Genomic DNA, 25,420 nt, shown 5'->3' with positions numbered 1-25,420 from the left:
GAGGAGTTGATGCGGGAGCTTGATATTACAGAAATGGGCCTATCTAGATTATCATAGGATGAGGAGCACACTGAGTATGACAGATACTTGATTGATATGGGGACTGCACATGGATTGGCCATTTTGAATGGCCTACAAAGATTCCCTGCAGGCTAGTGGTTTTACATGCTTTCCACATCGGCATGGCACTAGTACAATGGATTATGTTATGGCTTCGCCAGGACTCATTCCTTCCTTTCAGGATTTCGTGGTGGGAACTAGGCCGGTTGGGGTAGCAATCGATCATGCTATCTTGTCTTTCACTCTATCGTTCCAGTTCAACACAGCTCCATTGGGAGAGGCCTCCACACATACTCGGTATACCTTCACGAGGGAGACGGATTACGTATACACTGATGAGATAAACAGGCAGCTATACATTCAGGAGCCAGGACGACCACTAGATGAGATCACCCAGATTTTGACAGAGACGCTACATGATGCAGCATCAAAGGCATATCCCCACAATCAGCCTACACGCAGACGATCTAGAAGCATGCCTCAAAACAGTTGGTATGATGAGGAGTGTAGAGAGACGAGGATCATATTACAGAGAGAGGTGCTCATGGGTACTACTACACATAGACAGTCACGGATTATCTTCCTCCGCCTAGTGAGACGAAAGAAGAGGGCTTACCTATCTCAATTAGAGCGTGATCTGTATCAGTTGTTTATGAGTCAGGACTCTAGTGAGGCATGGAGGCTTTTCAATGAGCACTCTCCACCGCCAGCCATCACTCCCACAGAGACATGGGGGAATATGCTACATCTCTCTATACAGCATCAGGGCAGCCACCTTTGCCTGACCCTCCAGAGGCATGCCCAGAATCATGTAATTTCTTTATTGCTGAGAGGGTAAGGAAAGCCTTTGACAAGATGAAGACAGGAAGAGCACACGATCATGATGGTCTGGCAGCATAGCACTTTATCCAGCCAGACATATGCTTGCAGAGCCTCTTTCTATGACGTTTAATAGAGCCATGTATGAGGGTTTTCCTGAGACTTGGAGTATGTCCACTATTGCGCCTATCTTCAAGTCGGATCCTATGCTTCCCGGGAATTACCGATCCATCATGGTTGATCACACTGTGGCTAGGCTATATGCGTCAATTCTTGAGCATGAGTTGAGTGGATGGGCAGAGAGAGAGGGCATACGGGCAACAAGACAGGCAGGATTCAGGAGAGGTTTCTCCACTCTTGACGAGATTTTGATACTCAGAGCCATTATGGAGGAGGGTAGACACCATGGCAGGAGGATATATTGTAGCTTTATGGATTTTCGCAAAGCCTTTGATATAGTGCCCCGAGCCAGACTCATACACAGATTGCAAGACATGGGTGTGCATAGAGCTGATCTGGGGCATCTTAGCTTTATACAGGACAGTGGTAGGACAGGTATGCACTACTCAGGGCATGTCTGACATGGTTCACTCCACCATTGGGGTAAAGCAGGGTTGTCCCCTATCTGTGACTCTCTTTGGGATATATGTAGATGAGTTTTCAGATTATGTATATACAGAGGGTGATAGAGGTGCTCAGCTTGCAGGGACATGGATTCCGTTGTTATTATATGTTGATGATATTGTGATGATCTCCGATTCTCCAGAGGGGATGCAGCGTCATTTGGATGCATTGCATGTATTTGCACCGGACAGTGGATTGTCTGTGAACCTTGGTAAGACCAAGGTAATGGTGTTTAACACCACGGCGCAATGGGTAAGGAGGTCCGCCCCCACTTTTACATATGGTCGAGAGACTGTGGAGTATGCAGATACATACACTTATCTTGGGGCAGTTTTCAGTGGTCCAGTATTTTCTTTGAGGCGTGTAGCAGATACACGATTGACTAGAGCCTATGCAACACTGGGGAGACTTGAGAGGATATGTTCGTAGGTTCAGTTTTAGGAACCTCAGACAAAGATTTGGCTCTTTGACACTTGGGTCACTTCGGCCATGCTGTACGGAGTGGAGATATGGGGCCCCTCAGTTGATCATCATAGCAGAGCTGGCAGTACTGATGGATGGAGATGTATGGAGAAGCCCTTGGTGTCTATGATTTATCGGATGATTAGGGCCAAGGCCTCAGTACCACATGACATTGTTAGGGCGGAGCTCTCTGCTTCTCCATTGGTAGTGGAGGAACTCACTCGATCAGTTTCATTTATGCATAGCACTTGGGCTCTCCCTAGAGACAGATATGCTCGATTAGCACTAGAGTCTTCGCGACAGCTGGCATTGCAAGGAGATAGATCATGTTGGTATGCAGAGATGGCATCTTGGTTTCAGTTACATGGCTTTAGTATGGACCGGCTACTCCCATTTCAGTACTCTTTGGATGCACCCTCCATCTCCCTCACTAGGGCAGAGATTACCAGCCTCATCAGATAGGACTTGATTCAGTTGGATATGAAGAGGACATGGATACAACCTACATATGAGCTAGGCACGAAGACGACTTTCTATAGAGAGCATCTTCTCCAACTCACGGAAGATGGTTTTGTGATCAGACCAGGATACATGGATACTCATCTATCCCACGGGATACGATGTGCTATTGGTCAGATACGCACATCCTCACATTAGCTAGAGATCGAGAAAAGAAGATTTAGAGGAGTATCCGCTGAGTCCAGGATTTGTCAGGTGTGCCAAATAGAGCCAGAGATAGAGCCACATTACATGTCACTACCCAGTATGCTATGAGATACGAGGCCGCTGCAGGATCAGAGATTCCTCGGATTATATTTATTGGAGATTCGTAAACACAAAGAGGACCTCTTGAAGAGGGGCACAATGAGAGAGATCCAGCGACAGCGAAAGATTACAGATTTCTTCCAGTCATAGACAGAGGAGTTCGAGCAGCCCCCGCAGCATCACAACACCAGAACGCCAGAGGCACCAAAGGCATACTGCTTGATCGGGCGATAGAGTTGGGGCGGTCCCGTCGCCCACGGATGAGGGGGCCCTCTTGATATCGACGCAGATTGCGACAGAGGATCCATACCATACTGGTGCAACATAGGAGCCGTCCCGGATGCTGATGTATATGTATATGATACCTCGAATGTCAGAGAGCTCCATTGTATCAGCTCACCCTTTGTATTTCCTATTCCCTTTGTATCAGCTTTCACCCCACCCCTACCCTCTATTTTCTTTTCAGTTCTTTGTACTTTTTGTACCCAGACCTGGTATTAGATTCACCACATGTAACTTTTTGGTCTCATAGGTCATTCTGGCCTTTTGAAGACGTTAATATTACACTTCATTTCATTTCTCTCTCTCTGCTTGATCGGGCAATCGAGTTGGGGTGGTCCCGTCGCCCACAGATGAGAAGGCCCTCTCAACATCGACGCAGATTGCGATAGAGGATCCATACCATAGTGGCACGCCATAGGAACCGTCCCGACAGAGTGCTTACCATGGAGGACATTGAACCTCTATAGCCTTTTGGATATTGATGTCTCTATTGTCAGAGAGATCCATTGTATCAGCCTACACACCCCCCCTTTTTGTATCAACTTTCACCCCACCCCTACCCACTATTTTCTTTTCAGTTCTTTGTACTTTTTGTACCCAGACCTATTATTCGATTCACCACATGTAACCTTTTGGTCTCATAGGTCATTTTGGCCTTTTGAAGACGTTAATATTACATTTCATTTCTCTCTCTTCACGAGAGAGACTAGAATGAGAGGGGAGAGACTCTTTATATAGGGGCAGGTTCTCCATTGATGAAAATGGAAGTGTGTATGTACATCCCCATCTAGAATGGGAAAGAGATGGCCTCCATGCAGCTTTCCTCTTTGGAAATAAGGGAAAAGGAATAACCACTCTGGTGCTTGAAATGGGCCAGACATTGCCATACCAAAGTAGTGTCTAAGCATGAGGGGTCCTGCCTTCATAGGAGGCAAGGTCTTTGCTCAACTAAAAATTATATCTGAAAAAATGCTGGTTGTCTTCACGCTAGGGTGTAAAACCTCTTGGCTATCTGCATGCCATTTACAACCAATGCTTTGCTATAACCACATTGCAGGAGCAAGTGGGCAGCACAGAACATCTACAAACTAGTGCGCAAGGTACAAAAATTTCAGCAGCTAGCAAGGAGGGCAAAGTTTGTGCTACCAGCTAGTTGAAATACATGGAATCTTGCAGCTCCTCCTTGTTATCACCCACTGATCTATCTCATTGGACTGGATTAAGACAATGTATGGAGGTTATGTTGTATGATCTCTTGAGCTCATTTTGTTTTGTGCAGCGAAATTACAAATGCTGCTACAAAAGAGCTAAACATTGAATTAGAGTTGAAGAAGATGGCAGACACATGGAAGGAGCAACAATTTGAAGTTTTTAAATACTTGAAAGATGGCCAAGATAGAGGATGGGTTCTTAAATCAACAGAACAAGTTGTTCTATTACTGGAGGATATGGCATTGAACCTTCAAAGCATGACCAACTCTCGATATGTTCGGGCATTTCTTGATGACGTCAATTTCTGGGAGAAGAAGCTGAGCCTCCTGGGTGAAGTCATTGATATCTGGATGCAGGTAAAAGCTTTACTGCATTTTTCGATAAGATTTTTTTATGTCCCCTCGCTTGTTCAGTATGCCTCCATGTTAAGGAATTTAAATGACACACAGATTCTTCTTACTTATACATTGTCTCAATCTTTTGATGCGATGCGTTTCTGTTTTGTCCTTGTTTTTCATGATGTAAAGATTGAATATGGGGGATGCTGGATCTGCTTAATTAAAAATTTGTGAGGATCATAGGTGTGCTGGGGTCTTCTTAAGTAATTATAGGCCTCTGGTAGAATTTGTTGAAATACATCATGTGGAGATTGTATCACTTTTCTTTGGGTGAACCATTACCCATCTCATAAAGTAGTAGATGTAAAGCTTTGTGAATGACCTATCCTTTGTTCTGTTTCTCAAAAACAATGTGAGACGAAACAGGCTGATTGTCCCCTCGGGGTGCTTATGGCTGTTTGCCTGATGTCATTCTGTGTGTCCTGTTAGGAGCTCTAGCAGTAGAAACCTCGGATTAACAGACCTTCCTTTCAGGTGTAATAGCTCAAGGCTATTCTTATATGCCCTAGAGAAGGTGTTTGAGAATGACCGTTAGCTTCCATAACTTTTAGAGCTAAGTTGACAGAACTACGCAGTTTGACTCGTTGACTGCATCATCAAGGCTTCTGAGATCATAGACAGAACTGAGGCTTTTGTAAGGCCTTGCATTGGGTGCATGGGGGCATAGAAGAAACAACAAGGGTCTTCGGATATGAACCTCTATCTTTCTGGGAAGAAGCAGCGTATATTAATGTCTCTAAAAGGCCAATGTGGCCTTTGAGTTCTAGACAGTGCATAGAAGGAAAGGTATCTCTCATCAAATGAAAAAAGAAAAAAAGCCCAAAGAAAAAGACAAATAAGGTTCATATGCAAAAGTACATCCATAGGATATCATTGAAATTGTCTTTTGTGAGTTACAATTACTTTTCTTTTGTATCTGCCATTGATGGCACACTGAAGTGGAGTGGATCAACACTGATGTATTGACTTTGTCCTTTAGGGCAATTGAGGTCTCTACAAGACCTTTTTATGGTCGTCTTTCTTTTTTTTCGATTGAGTCTTTCTCATAATGAAAGATGTATCCCTGCATGACTGAGATGCCTTGGCATCTTCCTCCTATGCAGGTACTAGCAGTTATGATCCATCTATGTTGTTAATGGCTGGATTGCCCGTAGATAGGCCTGAGCATCCAGCCCAGCTGAGTGACATTGCTCTATCCAGATTTTCTTCACTTCTTGGAGATGAAATCCCTTGATGATGTATGCCTTTAGGCCTTGTACTCACCTTTAAACCTTGTGAAAAGAAAGAGCAAAGTCATAGGCATTGTAGGGCTTTTTATTTTCAGATGCCATCTTGAGTGTTGCTTAATGTTATTTGAGAATGTCTCTTGCATGAATCTGACATCTAAACCTGTGATATAGGTACAAAGAAAGTGGATGTATTTGGAAAGCATCTTTGTGGGATCTGATGACATACGCCATCAATTGCCAGAAGAGGCTAAACGGTTCGATAACATTGATCGTATATGGAAGAAAATCATGGCAGAAACTGCAAAGAACCCAGTTATTCTTGATGCATGCACTGCACCAGACAGACTTGCTTCACTTAATAGCCTTTTCCAGCAGCTTGAAACCTGTCAGAAGTGTTTGAGCGAGTAAGCACCATAATATTATTGACTGTATCAGAAAGAACTCACCAACTGGGTTCAAATTGTTATTGTCTGGTTCAAAAACGAATACTTAGAGGTGCTAAAATATTGTGACTAAAAGGCATACACAGCCAAGGAAATGATGTTATTATTGAAACATAAGCTGAACCATTTGAGATCTTGTATCTAACTTATAGTAAGTTAGTAGAGTATGACTAAAGGGGCTCTATTGTATTTCTTTGGCCATTGAAAACTCCATCTAGGACTTGAAAGAGTATGGAAAGATCACCTTTCACGACTGGAATACATCATCTAGTGCATACTTAGAAAGGGGGTGCTTCAACGCTTAGTATAGTGAATAACTGCATCCACAAATTCAAAGAGCATGCAAGGCTTACCTGTTACAATTGGATTCCTTATCTAGTGAACATTGACTACCCCCGCTTCCACTACCTCGCTGGAATCTACCTCAACTAGATCCTCACCACCCTCATCACCTTCCCCGATACACTTTCCACCATGTGGCATGACCTAAAGGGCAGACTCCGGACAGAGAGGGGTCAAGGCCCTATGGAAAGATCCAGAGAAGTGCTACCAACTTGCAGACCCTAGCCGAGAGACTGGAAAATAAAGACCAAGGATTTTAAAGTTGTTCCAACTTATGGGCTCCTATCCGACAGGGCCTAAATGGACACTAGAAGAGTAAAATAAAGCAAGAACCCCCAAATTGTACAGAGATGCTGATGGCGCTGTAGGTCCTCAATCTCAGGCCGATACGCTTGGGAGCACTGTTGAGACGAGGACCCTTGGACATTGTACTTTGTGAAGCATTAATTATAAAGAAATACCGAAAGGGCGCCAGTCTTTGGGGACAATCTCTCTAGTTGTGGAACTACGCTGTGCCCTATCATCTCTCTCCAACTCTCTTGAGTCTTCCAGACAGTGAGCTCTTCAGGGGGACACTTCATACTGGTATGCACAGATGACAACATGGTTTCAGATGCATGGCTTCGCCATGGACAGGCTGCCCCCTTTCCAGTACTCACTTCAAACACCCTTGATGTCTCTTACACGGGTGGAGATTACTAGACTCATTCGTTGGGACCTGATCCATTTGGATACCAGGAGGACATGGATAGAGCCGCCACAGGAGTGGAGCACGAAGATGGCTTTCTATAGAGAGCATCTTCTTCATCTCACCGGAGATGGTTTGTGATTTGACCCAGCTACATGGATACACATGTCTCATGGTTTGCAGTGTGCTATTGGTTAGATACGCACATCCTCACATCAACTAGAGATTGAGACTGGCAGATTCAGAGGGATACTAGCAAACAGCAGGATATGCCGCTTATGCCAGCTAGAGCCAGAGATAGAGCTACATTACATATGTCTTTGCACAGTGTACTATGAGATTTGAGGCCGTTTCCATTGCTTATTCAGAGAGGTTTCGGTCCTTACTCAAAGGTCATGAGTTATGAGGATCAGAGATGTTTTGGGCTATATCTACTTGAGTTACACAGAGATAGAGACACTTTACTGGGGAGAGCTAGAGAGAGAGTCTTAGAGACGGATTACAAATTTCTTTTAACTATATATGGGAAAGCCAAAGGAGCAGCCTTCACTGCAGAGCTCGGGCCACACTCATTTGACCACTACCAGCACTCTCATAGACCGATCACTGGAGACCGAACACTGGAGCTACGGAGTCCAGATGGCCACGATTGAGGAGAGGGACTACACAGCATCGACGGAGACTACAGTAGAGGATTCGATCCATGCTCTCTCGACATCCAGAGTGCAGATGAGGATGGATTCTAGTAGTAGTAGTAGTATTTTTGTTCTAGTCTTTTTGTACCCAAACATGGTATCAGGTTCGCTATTTTGTATCAGATTGGTCTCATAGGTCATTTTGGCCTTTTGAATACGTTAATATAACATTTCATTTCATTTCATTTCTCTCTCTCTCTGCAGCATCATTATACACTGTACCTGGACAGCCACCACTACCAGATCCACCACAGCCATGCCCGGCTACGAGCACCTTCTTTACCACCGAGATGGTAAAGGAGGCCATTGACAGGATGAAGACCAAACGGGCACAGAATCATGAGGGCTTGGTAGCAGAGCACATTATACATGCTGGGGACTTGTTGGCAGAGATGCTTGCACGGTTGTTCAACCATGTCATGTGCGAGGGCTTTCCTGAGTCTTGGAGATTGTCTACTATTGTACCACCTATCTTCAAGACAGGAGACCCCACAGTCCCGGGGAATTACCGTACTATCATGGTAGGACACACATTGGCACGGTTGTATGCATCCATACTTGAGCATAGGCTGAGCAGTTGGGCAGAGATTATGGGCATACGGGCACCTGGACAGGCTGGTTTCCGAAGGGGTTTCTCCACACTGGATCATGTCTTTACACTCAGAGCTATCATTGAGGAGGGTCGAGCACATGGCAGACGGATATATTGCAGCTTTGTGGACTTCCGCAAAGCTTTTGACACAGTACCGAGGGCCAGATTGATGCGCCGACTTATGGAATTGGGGGTACCCACAGAACTGATATGGGGGATTATGGCATTGTACAGTTCAGTTATGGGTCATGTACGCACACCAGAGGGGATATCTGACATAGTTCACTCCACTATCGGAGTGAAACAGGGATGCCCATTGTCCTCTACTTTATTTGGTATGTATGTTGATGAGGTCTCTGATTATGTTCACAGAGGAGGAGATAGAGGTGCTCAGCTTGCAGGGACATGGATCCCGCTTTTATTGGATGCTGGTGATATCATGTTGATATCAGACTCTCCAGAGGGTATGCAGAAACATTTGGAGGCATTGGATAGTTTTGCAGGGGATAGTGGATTGTCTGTCAACCTTGGTAAAAGCAAGGTCATGGTATTTAATACCACGCCACAGTGGGTCAGGAGATCAGCACCTACATTCACATATGGTCAGGACAGTATGGAGTACACCGATGCATACACATATCTTGGGGTGGTCTTTAGTGGATCGAGGTTCACATTGAAAGTGGCAGCACACACTAGATTGACTCGTGCCTATGCAGCCCTAGGCGCTTTAGAGAGGATTTGTTCGCAGGTTCAGTTCCAGGAACCTCGAACAAAGCTCTGGCTCTTCGACACTTTGGTCGCTTCAGTTATGCACTACGGGGTTCAGGTTTGGGGACCATCTGCTGACAATGCTGGATGGAGTAATATGGAGAGGCCCTTGGTATCTATGATTTCTAGGCTGATTAGAGCCAAGGCCTTAGTTCCACATGACATCATACGAGCGGAGTTGGCTGCCCCACCTATGGAGATTGAGGCGCTTACGAAATCAGTATCATTTGTACACGGCTTATGGGACACCACCAGGGACAGATATGCTAAGCTTGCTCTTGAGTCATCCAGACAGCTCGCATTACAGGGAGATACTTCATGTTGGTATGCACAGATGAGCTCATGGTTTCAGTGGCATGGTTTCAGCATGGACATGCTGCCCCCTTTCCAGTATTCTCTTGATGCACCATCTTTGGCTCTTACACAGATGGAGATTACTAGACTCATTCGCCAAGATCTTATCCAGCTTGATACTAGGAGGACATGGATAGAGCCATCACGGGAGTTGGGTACGAAGAGGGCTTTCTATAGAGAGCATCTCCTCCAACTCACGACAAACGGATTTGTCACACGGCCCAGCTACATGGACACACATCTATCTCATGGGTTACGATGTGCCATTGGCCGGATACGCACATCTTCACACCAGCTTATTGAGACAGGTAGATTCAGAGGCATACCAGCAGACAGTAGGATATGTCAGTTATGCCACGCAGAGCCAGAGACAGAGTTTCACTACATATGTCATTGCACAATCTACTATGAGATACGGGGACGCTTTCACTGTTTATTTAGAGATGGTTTTGACTCGTTAGATAGAGTCATGAGATATCAGGATCAGAGATGTCTCGGATTAAATCTACTTGAGATACAGAGACATAGAGACTCTATTGAGAGGACATAGGCAGAGACAGTCAAAAGACGCATCTCAGATTTCTTCAATCCGAGCACCATAGAGGCAGAGGGGCCACCACCCCCACAAGGCTCGGCTCCCACTCATACACACTCCAGTGGTACTCTCATTGACCGAGCTATAGATTTCGGAAGATCGAGACGACCACGACTAAGGAGGGGAGCCACGCAGCACCGACGGAGATTGCGGCAGAGGATCCACAAGATTCTAGAGCGACACCCAGAGTGTCTATCGAATAGGCTTCATGTTACTGCTATATTGTATCATGGTGACACTTATCCCCATTTTGTACCTTTGTGGCATTATACCATTGCTCAGCTTACCAGCCACGCATAGGAGTCGGTAGCACTCCTATCTCAATTTCTAGTTTGTAGTTTTCTTTGTTTGTATCCAGGCTTGGTACTAGACTCACCATTGTAATCAGTTTGGTCTCATAGGTCATTTTGGCCTTTTGTAGACGTTAATATATCATTTCATTTCATTTCTCTCTCTCTCTCTCTCTCTCTCTCTCTCTCTCTCTCTCTCTCTCTCTCTCTCTCTCTCTCTCTCTCTCTCTCGGTCTCATAGGTCATTTTGGCCTTTTGTAGACGTTAATATATCATTTCATTTCTCTCTCTCTCTCTCGCGTGTGCAGGTCGCAAGCAAACCAAACAGGTCCAGAGGCTTGGTGGCGGCTACAGGTAGAGAGAGAATTGTGCACGCAAGCAGTTCATATATGCAGCAGGTGCACGCAAGAAAATGCAGCAAGTACACACATGCTACAGGTACAGGAGGCAGTAGCAGCATGTGCAAAGCACCCAGCAGGTAGCGTGAAAGGCGACAGGAGGTCTTGGGTCTAAGCACTCTACAATCAGTGCAACACAGGTTTGCTCGGCAGTTTTGGGATGCGACTAGTTCCCCTAACTGTCTCGTCTACAAACAGTGAGTGATCTGGCTTGGGCTGCAGACCAACACACACTCAACGCATACAGCCGCTGTACAGTTTCAGCCCAAGGGTGTGTGAACAGCAGGTAGCCATCGCCAAAGGAGCTTGTTGTTGCCACCATGGTAGGAGTGGAGTGAACGAAGCACCCGAAGGAGACATTGCAATTGCGTGGGGCAGAGGCAAGTTAAGCCCGGACAATCAGCCCGACAATCAGTCCTAACAGAAGGGTGGTGGTGCTTATTGTCTAGTGCTAGTTGAGCCCGGACAATCAGCCCGACAATCAGTCCTAACAGAAGGGTGGTGGTGCTTTTTGTCTGGTGCTAGTTGTTCTTGCCAATTTTTCCTGTCATGGAAACCATCTCCCCTGCTCCACCTTCCCAGGACACGGAAGCCATGAATGTTTCACCTACTTGCAAGCGGCGAGCAAAGGCCACCTTCATGCTCACAAACAAGCAAATGATGCAAATGGAAAGAGAAATGAAGGAATGGAAAACAGAGATGGAAGGATGGTGGAAGGAGAAGTCCAACCTTCTTCAGATGGTCTTCAACAAAGGCGCACAATGGAACAAGGAGAAAGAGAACCTAAACGCAGAGATACAATCACTTAAGACGGACTCACAGACACTCAAAGAAGAAGTCTCAGCCCTCAAACGGGAGCTTGTTGATAGAGCAAGCAGTGGACTAGAGGAAGGTGAATTCAGCCCTCTGTGATAGAGGAAATCAAGGTAATCAAGGAACACGTAAGGATGATCAAAGAGGAAGATAAAATGAATGTGGTGAAGACGTCTTTCACTGGCGGATATGATAACAAAGACACAGAAGAATGTGGACGAGGCCGAAAAATGGATTGAGGTCGCCAAGAAAGGAAAAGGTAAGGAAGCTCCTTGTACACCGACACTTATCAACATGACCCTCGAAGAGGAACAAAGAAGGCAGATGCGGGCTCTACATGTGAGAGTGAACGGCCTCAAGGACATAAACAATGTGGAGAAAGAGGTCACAAGCCTCACATCCATGATGCGGGTGGAGAAGCCTTTGCACACAAAGGCATGGAGAGTAGGCAAGAAAAGTGATGGCCTGGGAGAGTCTTCAAAGGAAAGAGCTCTCATACTACGCTTCCCCTTCTTGAGGAAGAGGCCTACTCTCAAGAAGACAGGTATTTTCCTCGGCGATGACCTTACTCTCTCACAGCTCGCACATATAAGAGACGTAATGCCAGAGATCACAGCGGCAAGGGAGAAGGGAAAGATGGTCTTCTACAGAGATGGTCGGGTGGTGATTGTAGAGTGGCGCATTGCATGACGGTGCGAGACCTATGGGACCACATTGAAGATTGCTACTTGGAATTGTAATGGGTCTATGAGGTTGGACGTTGGTGCATTTGAGGGAAGTTTCAGAGACAAGGACATTGTATTCTTCTTAGAGACTCACCAGGCCCCTGGACACGTGATTCCCCATGCGGTGGGATATAGATGGGAGACAGCCCACAGGACAGCCACAAGATCTGAGAGTAGAGGTTCAGGAGGAGTAGAAGTGCTATTTAGAGAGGAGCTACAACCACTACTACATATTGTACGGAGAGATGAACATGCTAGATACGTGTGCGTGAAAGTGAGAGCTGACACAGGTCGATTTCTCTATGTTGCCATATGTTACTTTCCTCCCAGTACGTCAGTATATGCTGCATCCAGAGGGCAGTCACCTTTCTCTATACTAGACGGTGAAATTGCTTTTTGGTTGTTTTTAGGGTTTTGTCACTGTTTTTTTGCTATTTTTGTCACTGGTAGATTCAGAGGGATACCAGCAGACATCAGGATATTTGTAGCGTGGATAGTGTGTCGTGCTCTCTACAATGGGTGCTCCTCAGTGCAATGTGCGTGACATCTCACCCAAAACAGAATGAAAACAAAAGAAACGATAGATAACAGCTGATCAGCATAGAGACACGACAGCAGACCAGAACATATGGACTCAATTATCTGAAAGAACCAATACAAACTCTGGCGTGGCAACACACTCAGCTCCAGCCCAAAACTCACGGGTACATTGGGGTGTCGAGGCTCAGATGTGCAGGGATATGAAACAAAATGGGAGAGAGCTTTACTGGGGAAGGTGGCCTCGAAAATGTAGAACCGGATGGAGGAATGGATGATGCCGTATGTGGAGGTATGGGTGATGAGGTTGGTGGACTTCTACTAGGTACCAAGGGTTGACGTCTTTTGTTGTAGTGCTTCAGAGGACTCAGTACTGCGCTTTGATGCTCAAATGACCGCCTTGTATGTGTCATGCAGTGACCACAAACCCAACCAAACTTTGGGCAAGAAGACCTTTAATTGACTAAATGAACACAGGTCTAGACTCTCTAGACCAGGACAAGTGACTAGACCACCTGGTCCAGGACCAAGGCAAGCGACTAGACCACCTAGCTGGACCAGGGACGAGGAAGGTCTAGACCAGGGACGAGGACTTGGTTGGACGAGGGCGAGAGAGGACCAGACCAGAAGGGCGAGAGATTAGGTCAACTAAAGTGGAAACCCAGCTAGCTCCTCAATTTGCACCTCGACAGAGAGTGAGACTTCAGTTGAGGTCCCACCGGGCGTGCCAAAAATGAGAGCACCTATAGCGTGGATAGTGTGTCGTGCTCTTCACAGTGGGTGCTCCTCAATGCAATGTGCGTGACATCTCACTCAAAACAGAATGAAAACAAAAGAAACGATAGATAACAGCTGATCAACACAGAGACACAACAGCAGACCAGAACATATAGACTCGACTATCTCAAAGAACCAATACAAACTCTGGCGTGGCAGTACACTCAGCTCCAGCCCAGAACTCACAGGTACAATAAGGTGTCGAGGCTTAGATGTGCAGGGATGTGCAGACGTGCTGTGTGTCCAGACTCGCTACTCTAGACGACGACGTGAAGAAGATAAGTCATGACCCAACCGCTACTACTCATATGTGCAACCATAAAGAGCCACCAACGGCCCGTAAATGTCATCCATCTAAGTCTCTCCAGACTCAGTGGAGGTGATGACCTGGCCACGATGTCCACTAGACCATCATCTGTATCCTTGCCATGTATCACTCCCCAGCCCAGAGAGTCCGTCTAGTGTGAACCAGACCAGACCAACTGTACTAACTGTGTGTTCTGTGAAAGTGACACTGTAGCCTGCTACAATATGCCGCTTATGCCAGCTAGAGCCACAGACAGAGCTACATTACATATGTCATTGCAGAGTGTTCTATGAGATTTGGGGCTGTTTCTACTGCTTATTCAAAGAGGGGTTCGGTCCTTTCTCTCGGTTCATGAGTTATGAGGATCAAAGATGTCTTGGGCTATATCTACTTGAGTTACTGTAGCAGGGCTAACAGTGTCACTTTCACAGGACACGCAGTTAGTACAGTTGGTCTAGTCTGGTTCACAATGGACGGACTCTCTAGGCTGGACAGTGACACGTGGCAGGGATACGGGCGGTGGTCTAGTGGACATCGTGGCCAGGTCACCACCACTCAGTTTGGGGATAGACTTAGATGGCTGACATTTATGAGAAGTTAGTGGCTCTTTATGGTGGTACATATGAGTAGTAGCTATTGGGTCATGGGATTATCTTCTTCATATATGGTCCAGCATCCTCGTCGAGGGCAGCGAGTCTATACACACAGCATGTCTACACCATCCCTGCACATCTGAGTCTTAACACCCCATTGTACCCGTGAGTCCTGGGCTGGAGCTGAGTGTGCTGCCACGCCAGAGTCTGTATCGGTTCTTTGAGATAGTTGAGTCATATGTTATGGTCTGCTGTTGTGTCTCTGTGTGATCAGTTGCTATCTATTGTTCCTTTGTTTTCAGTCTGTTTTGAGCGAGATGGTCGCGCACATTGCATTGAGGAGCACCCACTATAGAGAGCACGACACATTATCCGCGCTACAGGTACTCTCATTTTTGGCACACCCAGTGGGACCTCAACTGAAGTCTCACTCTTTGTTGAGGTACAAATCGAGGAGCTAGCTGGTTTTACCTAACCTCGCCTACTTCGCCTCGCCTGGTCCAACCAAGCTCTCGTCCTGGTCTAGTACTTCCTCCTCCCTAGTCTAGTCCTTCCTCGTCCCTGGTCTAGTCCAGGCTCGTCCCTGGTCCACCAGCCTGGGGTCTAGTCACTTGCCTGGTCTAGTAGAGTCTAGACCTGTCTTCAGATAGTTAAAGCAGTTAAAGATCTTCTTGCCCAAAGCTTGGTTGGATTTGTGGTCGCTGCATGACACATACAAGGCGGTCATTAGAGCGTCAAAGCGCACTACTGAGTCCTCTGAAGTACTACAACAGAAGACGACCCTTGGTACCTAGTAGAAGTGCACCAACCTCATCACCCATACCTCCACATACGGCATCATCCATTCCTCCATCCGGTTCCACATCTTCCAGGTCACCTTCCCCAGTAAAGCTATCTCCCATTTTGTTACAACAAGCTATTGATCAACAGGATCCTGAGCAAGAGGCCATGGAGACATTGACCAGTGTTTTGGCCAAGGTAAACGTCAAGTTTCCTACCTTCAAGGGAATCTCCTCGAAAGATGCAGACAACCATGCAAGGAGGTTTGTATCTCTTTGTAGAGGTCGTGGTCTTAACAGGGAAGATGCTTATTTGGTACTCTTTCCATCTACCTTAGATGGCTTAGCAGATAAATGGTACAGTCAATTTGCAGAGAACCATTTTGCAACTTGGGCAGCCTTAAGACAACAATTTTGTGCAGCCAGGTGACTACAAGGAAAAGGTGTTGGATGAGTTAGCCAACATGGTGCTCCAGCCAGAGGAGAATTTTGCAAAACTCGTGACTAAAACCAAGTCTCTGGTTGCCAAGCTTCCCCAGCAACCCGGTGAATTTATGGTTAAGAAGTGGGTGGAGAAGGCTCTTCCCAAAACTTCTCAACAAAAACTCCGAGAGTCTCTGACCCGACGCCACTCTGGAGGAGTTTGTCGCGGCTACTATTAGAATAGAGGGAGCTAGGAAGCTGTTCACCAACTCCAATCAAGTAGAAACCCCCTCTGTGTTTTCGGAAAGTCCTTTTGATCCATTGACTTCTTTACGTAGGAAACTTGAAGCCCTAAAACTACAACGCGCTCTTGAAGAGAAGAAATCGATCTCTCTTAGACAAGAGAAACCCCCACATCTCGAGGCTTTGGATCGGATCAAGCACGAGCTAGAAGAGCTTCGGTCTCAACAAGAGACTAAGGCTATGGTATGGTGCAGCTCATGTCGCTCTCCAGGACACCCTCCACAGGACTGCCCCCTTCGGGCTTATTGCCACTTCTGCGAAAAGTCTAGGCATGAGGACAAGGACTGCTACTACCTCAAGGGATTGCGACAAATACAGCAAAGTCTTGGTGCTACTCTTCAACAAGGGCCAGCACGTGCATCCAACATGGTTTCTCCCTGTGGCCATCCACACCAAATGCCACCTTTATTGACAGCCCCTCCTATGCAAGGTATACAGAGTACTTTTCCCTCTCAGAGCTTTTATCATACCCATGCTCCCTCATCACCTCAAAGCTTCTATGCCTCCACCTCCAACTCCATGCACAAGGAGCAAGGACCACCTCGAACTTCGACTCGCCCATTGAATCGGCCCATTTTAAGCTACGGATGCGGGGAATATGGTCGTTACCAAAGCAAATGCCCTCTGCCAGAAGGGTCCCCTCCCTGCCGTCATTGCCCTGACATAAAGGATCACTACAGTAAGGATTGCCCTAAACTTCGTGCATCCACGGCTTCGAACTAGAGTCAAAGCCAGAATGAGTTTACCTTTCCCGAGCTCAATCTGATAGCAGTTAGCACTGTTCCTCAACCGTCCCCTTCTACTCACGTGGTTACCCCTCAAAATAAGCTGCAGTTGGTAGAGGAGCCATCGGGTGTCCCCACTCAGGCCCAGAGAGCCTCTCTCGGTCTTAACTTTCCAGCAAGTTCAACTCCCTCACACACTCTCACAACAGTGGATACCCTGCCTTCAACTATTGACAAGCCATCCCCCAGTGCCAAGAAAGAATCCAAATCTTTGCTCTCCAATATTGATGAAGCTTTCTTAGAAGCAGTTTCCGATATACAGAAGATCAAGGTACCAGAGAAACCACTGGTAGAACAAGAGAAGCTTACAGCAGAGAAAGTCTTGAAGAACACTTTCCAACAAGTGTCCCTCTATGACATGCTGCGGCTAGATGCGAGTTTCAGAAGTGACACCCTTGCAGTTATTCAATCACTTTACCCTGAAGCAAGTCCTGGTGGCAGGCACCTACCAGTGCGACCATCCGAGTCCTATATGATATCCAATCCCGCTGCTCCCCTCACTGATTATAGAAGCCCTCGCGTGACAGTGTCCATTTTGGGTCAACAATTCTCCGGAGTGATAGTGGATGGTGGATCTGGCATCAATATGATGCCTGAGTTCACTATGATGGCTTCAGGCCTGCAGCCTACTCAACCTGCCCCTTCACAATAACATTGGCCGACCAGAGGACAGTATACCCTGTGGGCATAGTGAAAAAGGTGCCTCTGCAGGTACAAGATTTCACTTTTAGTTTGGATTTTGTTGTGATTCGTCTTCCACAGGTGGAGGGCGGATTTCCCTTGCTCATTGGTATACCATGGATGCGACACACTAAAGCACTTCATGATTGGGGAAATGATGCCATGTGGATACATACTCCATGCTCCCCGATGCAACCCATTCCCTTAGAAGGAGGCATGGATCCCGTTGTGCAGCAAGTTTCTTTGTCAAAGAAAACCAACCCTGAACAAGAACAGCCTACTATATCTGAAGGGTCAGACGAAGATCTGCTGGAGTGGTTGGAAGCTACCAAATCTATGCCGTGTCATGTAGTCTCTATTCACTCCTTGCCTGGAGCTACACTCTCTTCCAATGTTTCCACGGTAACTAAACCTAATGAGCCACCTGAGACAGCTCAAAGATTGAAGTTCATAGAAGCTACTCCTGATACGCCCTTGGTGAAAGTCTTTGAATTTGATGAGCCGATGAAGAATCATAGAAACGGGAAGGAATCTCCTCTACAAGAGTTCACCCCCCCTCAAACATCAGCCCCATTGGTGTCTGCTTCTCCAACCAAAACCAAGCTATCATCTATGTCTAGTGAACGCCCTTCACAAAGCCTGTCCTTCTTGATAATTTCCCTACTTATTATAGTTGTCTTCTCCCTCCTCGCCCCTATCTACCCATATCCCCTCAACCCTACCCTACCCTCTCCCTCCCCAACTCGTCCCCCTTCCCCTCCCCAACTCGCCCAACCCTCTCCAAACTCGCCCCTCCCCCTCCCAAACTCGCTCTTTTCCCTCCCAAATTCGTCCCCCTTCCCCTCCCAAACTAGTCCCTCCCCCTCCCCAATTCGTCCCCCTACCCCCTCCCCAACTCGCCCAAATGCCCTCCACTAACTTGCCCCTCCCCCTCCCAAATTCGTCCCCCTTCCCCTCTCAAACTAGTCCCTCCCCCTCCCCAATTCGTCCCCCACCCCTTCCCCAACTCGCCCAAATCCCCTCTCTAACTCGCCCCTCCCCCCCCCCTCCCCAACTCGTCCCCCTACCCCCTCACTACTCGCCCCCTACCCACCCCTCGCCCCCCTACCCATCCTCTCCCTTGCCCTCACCCCTACCCACCCAATCTCCCCCCCTCGCCCCTATCTAGCCCTCCCTACCCCTCTCAGCCTCAGCCAGTTTTTCCCCACCCCGCATGATCAGCCCATTAGCATACTGCATAATCAGCATAATCGTACCAATCCCCTCCTATTCCTCAATCGACTCCCTTGCACTTCAGACGCCTTTTGATTTGGTTGCTGAGATGCCTTTTGGTTGTTTCCTTGTGGCTCTCAAGCATTCACCTGGTTGGCATCCTGTTATTGTGAAGGATTTTCAATCTGTTATCATGATGGAGCTTAACCTTATTTGCGGTGTTACTCGGGCTTATGATCATCCCTCTTTTCGAGAAAAGTGATGTTGCAAAAATTTTTGCAAGGCTCATCTGCAGCTGCAAGCATGGACCAGAGCTTCATTCTATTTTGCCAATTGGGATTCTTGGACTATGCAATCATACTGGGTTCCTGCCTATTTAAAGGCTTAAGGCGTTTGCAAGCAGTGCAGTGTTTTTAACTCCACTTTTGAGGCATGTAAGGTCATGAGCCTAGCACCTGCTTCAGGAAAGATGTATGGATGCAGTACCTAGTGGTTTTCTTTCACAGTTTTTCAGTATTTCTCTCACCGAGACGGTGAGTGGTTTTGTGGCGGGCAACCTGTAGCAGGGCTAGAGTGTCACTTTCACAGGACACACAATTAGTACAGTTGGTCTGGTCTTGTTCACACTGGACGAACTCTCTGGGCTGGACAGTGACACGTGGCAGGGATACAAGCGGTGGTCTAGTGGACATCGTGGCCAAGTAACCACCACTCAGTTTGGGGATAGAGTTAGATGGCTGACATTTATGAGCCGTTGGTGGCTCTTTATGGTGGTACATATCAGTAGTAGCTGTTGGGTCATGGGATTATCTTCTTCATATATGGTCCAGCGTCGTCATCGAGGGCATCGAGTCTATACACATAGCACGTCTGCACCATCCCTGCACATCTGAGTCTCGACACCCCATTGTACCCGTGAGTCCTCGGTTGGAGCCGAGTGTGCTGCCACGCCAGAGTCTGTATCGGTTCTTTGAGATAGTTGAGTCATATGTTATGGTCTGTTGTTGTGTCTCTGTGTGATCAATTGTTATCTATTGTTCCTTTGTTTTCAGTCTATTTTGAGTAAGATTGTTGCGCACATTGCACTGGGGAGCACCCATTGTAGAGAGCACGATACATTATCCGCGGTACAGTTACACAGATATAGAGACACTTTACTGGGGAGAGCTAGAGCGAGACAATCCTAGAGACAGATTATAGATTTCTTTTCACTAGATATGGGACAGCCAGTGGAGCAGCCATCACTGCAGAGCTCAACCCACACTCATTCGACTACTACCGACACTCTCATAGACCGAGCACTAGAGCTACGGAGATCCAAACGGGCATGATTGAGGAGAGGGGCTACACAGCATCGCCAGAGACTAAAGCAAAGGATTCGATCCATACTCTCTCGACATCCAGAGTGCAAATGAGGATGGATTCTAGTAGTTGTAGTATTTTTGTTCTAGTCTTTTTGTACCCAAACATAGTATCATATTCACAATTTTGTAACAGTTTGGTCTCATAGGTCATTTTGGCCTTTTGAAGACGTTAATATAGCATTTCATTTCTCATGGGAATCATCGGAGAAGTGCCAACGGCTTCCCCCACGTGTAAGAAGACGCATCCCTCGCCGGACACCCACAAAGCCTCTTTCATGCGGATAGGAAAGAGGATGTCGGCAATAGAGAAGGAAGTAAGAGAATGGAGAAACGAAGTGGAAGAGTGGAGGGAGGAGAGGAGCATTATACTTCAAAGATGGACTGAAGAAAGAGATGGCATGTGTAGGAGGATCGCTTCGCTCGGGGAGGAAGTGGTCATCCAAGATTCCATCATCCGAAATCCACAAGCTAAAAGTGGGCGGCTCGAAGAAGGCGAAATTCAACCATCCATGATGGAAGAATTGAATACCATGAGAGAAGAAGTATGGGTTATCAAGGAAGGTGAGGAGAAGAAGTCATGGGCCGCGGTTATCTCCGCAACACAAAAGAAAGTAGAGGAGGCCGAAAAATGGATTGAGGTTGCCAAGAAAGGGAAAGGTAAGGAAGCTCCTTGTACACCCACTCTTATTAACATGACCCTCAAAGAGGAACAAACGAGGAGGATGCGAGCTCTACATGTGAGGGTAACCAGCCTCAAGGACATAAACAATGTGGAAAAAGAGGTCACAAGCCTCGCATCCATGATGGGGGTGGACAAGCCTTCACACGCGAAGGCATGGAGAGTGGGCAAGAAGAATGATGGCCCGAGAGACTCTTCAAAAGGGAGAGCTCTCATACTACGCTTCCCCTCCTTGGAAGAGAAGAAGAAATTCTTGAGAAAGAGGCATACTTTCAAGAAGAGAGGTATTTTCCTCGCTGATGATCTCACTCTCTCACAGCTTGCGCATATGAGAGAGGTAATGCTAGAGATTACGGCGGCAAGGGAGAAGGGAAAGATGGCCTTTTACAGAGATGGTCGGGTGGTGATTGTAGAGCGCCGCTTGACATGACGGTGTGAGATCTATGGGACCACACTGAAGATGGCTACTTGGAATTGTAACGGATCTATGAGGTTGCACGTTACTGCCGTCGAGGACAGTTTCATAACAGGGACATTGTTTTCTTCTCAGAGACTCATCAAGCCCCTGGACAGCTTATGCCACATGTGGTGGGATACAGATGGGAGAGAGCCCACAGGACAGTTACGAGATCTGAGCATGGGAGTAGAGGTTCAGGAGGAGTAGCAGTACTATTTAGGGAGGAGTTACAGCCACTACTACATATTGTACGGAGAGATGATCATGCTAGATACATGTGGGTGAGGCTGAGAGCTGACATAGGCCGATTTCTATACATTGCCATATGTTACTTCCCACTAGTACGTCAGTATATGCTTCATCTAAAGGACTGTCTCCTTTCTCTATACTAGATAATGATATATGGGATTTTTCTAGGAATAGTGATATCATCCTCCTAGGGGACTTCAATGCCCGAACGGGCAACTCAGACAGTCTTCTACGACACTTCAGATGAGATGCTTAGAGAGCTGGATGTGGGTGAGTTGGGGCTTGACAAATACTCACATGACAGAGAGCAGACAGACTATGGGAGATACCTCACGGAGATGACGATTACACATGGGTTAGCCATACTTAATGAGTTACAGCGATTCCCTGGAGCAGCCGATTTCCACACAGACACCGGGCCAGTACAGTGGACTATGTTATGGCACAGCCGAGCTTTATTCCTTGTATTCAGAATTTCATAGTGGGAGACAGACCAGTGAGCGTAGCAGTGGATCATGCACTTTTGACATTGTGTGTTTCATTTCAATATAGTACAGCACAAACATCAGGAGGCAGGATGCATACCCGTTATACATTTACACCAAAGACTGACTCGATTTATTACAGAGGAGATCTATAGTCGTCTATGCACAGCTTGTCCTGGCCTCTCAGTGGAGGAGTGCACCACTTTACTGACTGAGACAGTACATGGTGCGGCATCAGAGGCATACCCACACACTCGGCCGGATCGGAGGCGATATTCTGGGAGCATGCCCCAAAATAGTTGATATGATGAGGATTGCAAAGAGATGAGAGCCAAGCTTCAAAGGGATCTTCTTTTAGGAGTCATCACTCACAGACAATCTCGGATTGCTTCCCGGTGCCTTGTGCGACCGAAGAAAGGAGCTTACTTGGCCCAGATGGAGCGAGACGTGTATTAGCTGTTCTTGAGTAGAGACTCAGGAGAGGCATGGTGACTCTTTCATGAGCACTCCCCTCCACCAGTGATTACTTCTCCTGATGTGTGGGGCCAGTATGCCTCATCGTTATATATGGTTCCTAGACAGGACCCCCTTCCAGATCCTACAGAGCCATGCCCACCTACCAGCACCTTCTTTACCACTGAGATGGTAAAGAGATCCATTGACAGGAGGACCAGCAAGGCAAATGATCATGATGGTCTGGTAGCAGAGTGTTTAGCAAGCAGGCTTACTTTATTCTGGTCAAGAAGATGGTTAGGCCAGATCATTTGGCTAAATTGTTTGTCTCACAGTACTTCGACTACATGGCATGCCTCAGTCTATAGTTTCAGATAGAGATCTCGTTTTACTAGTTTGTTTTGGAGGGCAATCTGGGAGAATATTGGTACTCGGTTACAATTCTCGCCCTCTTTCCACACGTAGACAGATGCACAGTCGAAGATTGAGAGTTCAGTGGTTCTGGACTTGTTGAAGTCTTACATCTCTGATGAGAACGTTCAGTGGGAGAAGTATTTGCCCTTGGTGGAGTTTACCTACAACAATACAGTGCATATGTCTATAAGAAAGATGCCATTTGAGATCATTGAGGGTGCTAAGAAGGTTCCACCTATTCTAAGTACCAAGGATAAGATTTTTGAAGCAGACCAGTATGTTTAGGATCTGGAGACTACTTTTGCAAAAGGTGCGTGAGGCTCTTGAGAAGTCTCAAGCAAGGCATAAGAAGGCAACGGACAAGCATGGACGTATGGTGATTTTAGAGCGGCGTACTGCATGACGGTGCGAGACCTATGGGACCACACTGAAGATGGCTACCTGGAACTATAATGGGTCTATGAGGTTAGACGTGGGCGCATTTGAGGAGAGTTTCAAAGACAAGGATATTGTGTTCTTCTCAGAGACTCATCAAGCCCCTAGACAGGTAATGCCACATGTGGTGGGATACAGATGGGAAATAGCTCACAGGACAAATGCGAGATCTGAGCACGGGAGCAGAGGTTCAGGAGGAGTAGCAGTGCTATTCAGAGAGGAACTACAACCACTACTGCATATTGTACGAAGAGATGATCAGGCTAGATATATGTGGGTGAGACTGAGACTTGACACAGGTCGATTCCTATATATTGCCATATGTTACTTTCCTCCCAGTACATCAATGTATGCCGCATCCAAAGGGTAGGCGCCTTTCTCTATCCTAGATGATGACATTTGGGAGTTTTCTAGGGATGGTGATATCATTCTCCTAGGGGACTTCAATGCCCAGACGGGCAACTCGCAGACAGTCTTCTACGACACTTCAGATGAGATGCTTAGAGAGCTGAATGTGGGTGAGTTGGGGCTTGACAGATGCTCAGATGACAGAGAGCAAACGGAGTATGGGAGATACCTCATGGAAATGACGACTACACATGGATTAGCCATACTTAATGGCTTACAGCGATTTCCTGGAGCAGCCGGTTTCACATGCTTTCCTCATAGACATGGGGCCAGTACAGTGGATTATGTTATGACACAACCGAGTTTTATCCCCTGCATTCAGGATTTCACAGTGGGAGCCAAGCCAGTGGGCATAGCAGTAGACCATGCTCTCTTGACACTATCCATTAAATTTTAGTATAGTACAACCCAAACATCAGGAGGCAGGTCACACACCCGCTATACATTTACTCCAGAGACTGATTTCGTTTATTCAGAGGAGATCTGGGACCGTCTATTGGAAGGCACAGTTGGCACAAATGGTACAGGTCTCTCAGTGGAGGAGTGCACCACACTACTGACTGAGACATTGCACGGGGCTGCATCAGTGGCATACCCACACACTCAGCCGGGCAAGAGACGACATTCTGGGAGCATGCCCCAGAATAGTTGGTATGATAAAGAGTGCAGAGAGATGAGAGACCAGCTTCAGAGGGATCTTCTTTTAGGAGTCATCACTTACAGACGGTCTCGGATTGCTTTCCGACGCCTTGTGCGACGGAAGAAGCGAGCTTACCTAGCCCAAATGGAGCGAGACTTGTATCAGATGTTCTTGAGTAGGGACTCAGGAGAGGCATGGTGTCTCTTCCATGAGCACTCCCATCCCCCAATGATTACTTCACCTGAGGTGTGGGGCCAATATGCGACATCATTATATACGGTTCCTGGACAAGAACCCCTTCCAGACCCTACCAAGCCTTGCCCAGCTACGAGCACTTTCTTCACACCTGAGATGGTACAAAGGGCCATCGACAGAATGAAGACCGGGAAGGCATATTATCATGACGGTCTCGTATCGGAGCACTTTATACATGCCAGGGATATGCTGATGGAGGTTCTCGCAGTGTTGTTCAATCGTGCCATGTGTGAGGGATTACCTGAGACTTGGAGATTGTCTAATATTGTGCCCATCTTCAAGGCTGGTGACCCTACAGAGCCTAGGAACTACCGCACTATCATGGTTGGACACACATCGGCACGGTTGTATGCATCCATCCTAGAGCAACACTTGAGTAATTGGGCAGAGGGCGAGGGGGTACGAGCAAAGGGTCAAGCCGGCTTCAGGAGGGGTTTCTCCACTCTTGATCATATTCTGACACTCAGGGCCATCATTGAGGAGGGCAGAGCACATGGGAGACGAATATATTGTAGCTTTGTGGACTTTCGTAAAGCATTTGACATGGTACCAAGAGCTCGATTGATGCGCAGACTGTAGGAGATGGGGGTGCCCATAGAGGTGATTTGGGGGATTATGGCCTTATACAGA

The 25,420-nt window shown here is 47.0% G+C and overlaps 2 protein-coding genes across 2 annotated transcripts in view; one reads left to right on the top strand and one right to left on the bottom strand.

Moving 5' to 3' along the window:
• The window catches only part of LOC147427663 (dynein-1-alpha heavy chain, flagellar inner arm I1 complex-like), a 316,587-nt gene that overhangs the window by 169,152 nt on the left and 122,015 nt on the right, over positions 1–25,420 (top strand). The window contains exons 33-34 of the mRNA XM_086496532.1: positions 4,292–4,580; positions 6,023–6,255. Coding sequence (XP_086352658.1) covers positions 4,292–4,580; positions 6,023–6,255 — 522 coding nt within the window. The remainder of the gene's footprint in view (positions 1–4,291; positions 4,581–6,022; positions 6,256–25,420) is intronic.
• Positions 6,097–25,420, bottom strand: part of LOC147427662 (uncharacterized) — a 141,833-nt gene continuing 122,509 nt past the window's right edge. The window contains exon 4 of the transcript XR_015185955.1: positions 6,097–6,234. The gene's annotated coding sequence lies outside the window, so the exon portion shown is untranslated. The remainder of the gene's footprint in view (positions 6,235–25,420) is intronic.

This window comes from Adiantum capillus-veneris, chromosome 23, assembly GCF_014529385.1.
Source record: "Adiantum capillus-veneris isolate H3 chromosome 23, ASM1452938v2, whole genome shotgun sequence".
In the NCBI taxonomy this organism is placed as follows: domain Eukaryota; kingdom Viridiplantae; phylum Streptophyta; class Polypodiopsida; order Polypodiales; family Pteridaceae; genus Adiantum; species Adiantum capillus-veneris.
Note: the sequence above shows the minus strand (reverse complement) of the source record. Positions and strands in the feature narration are given on the sequence as shown.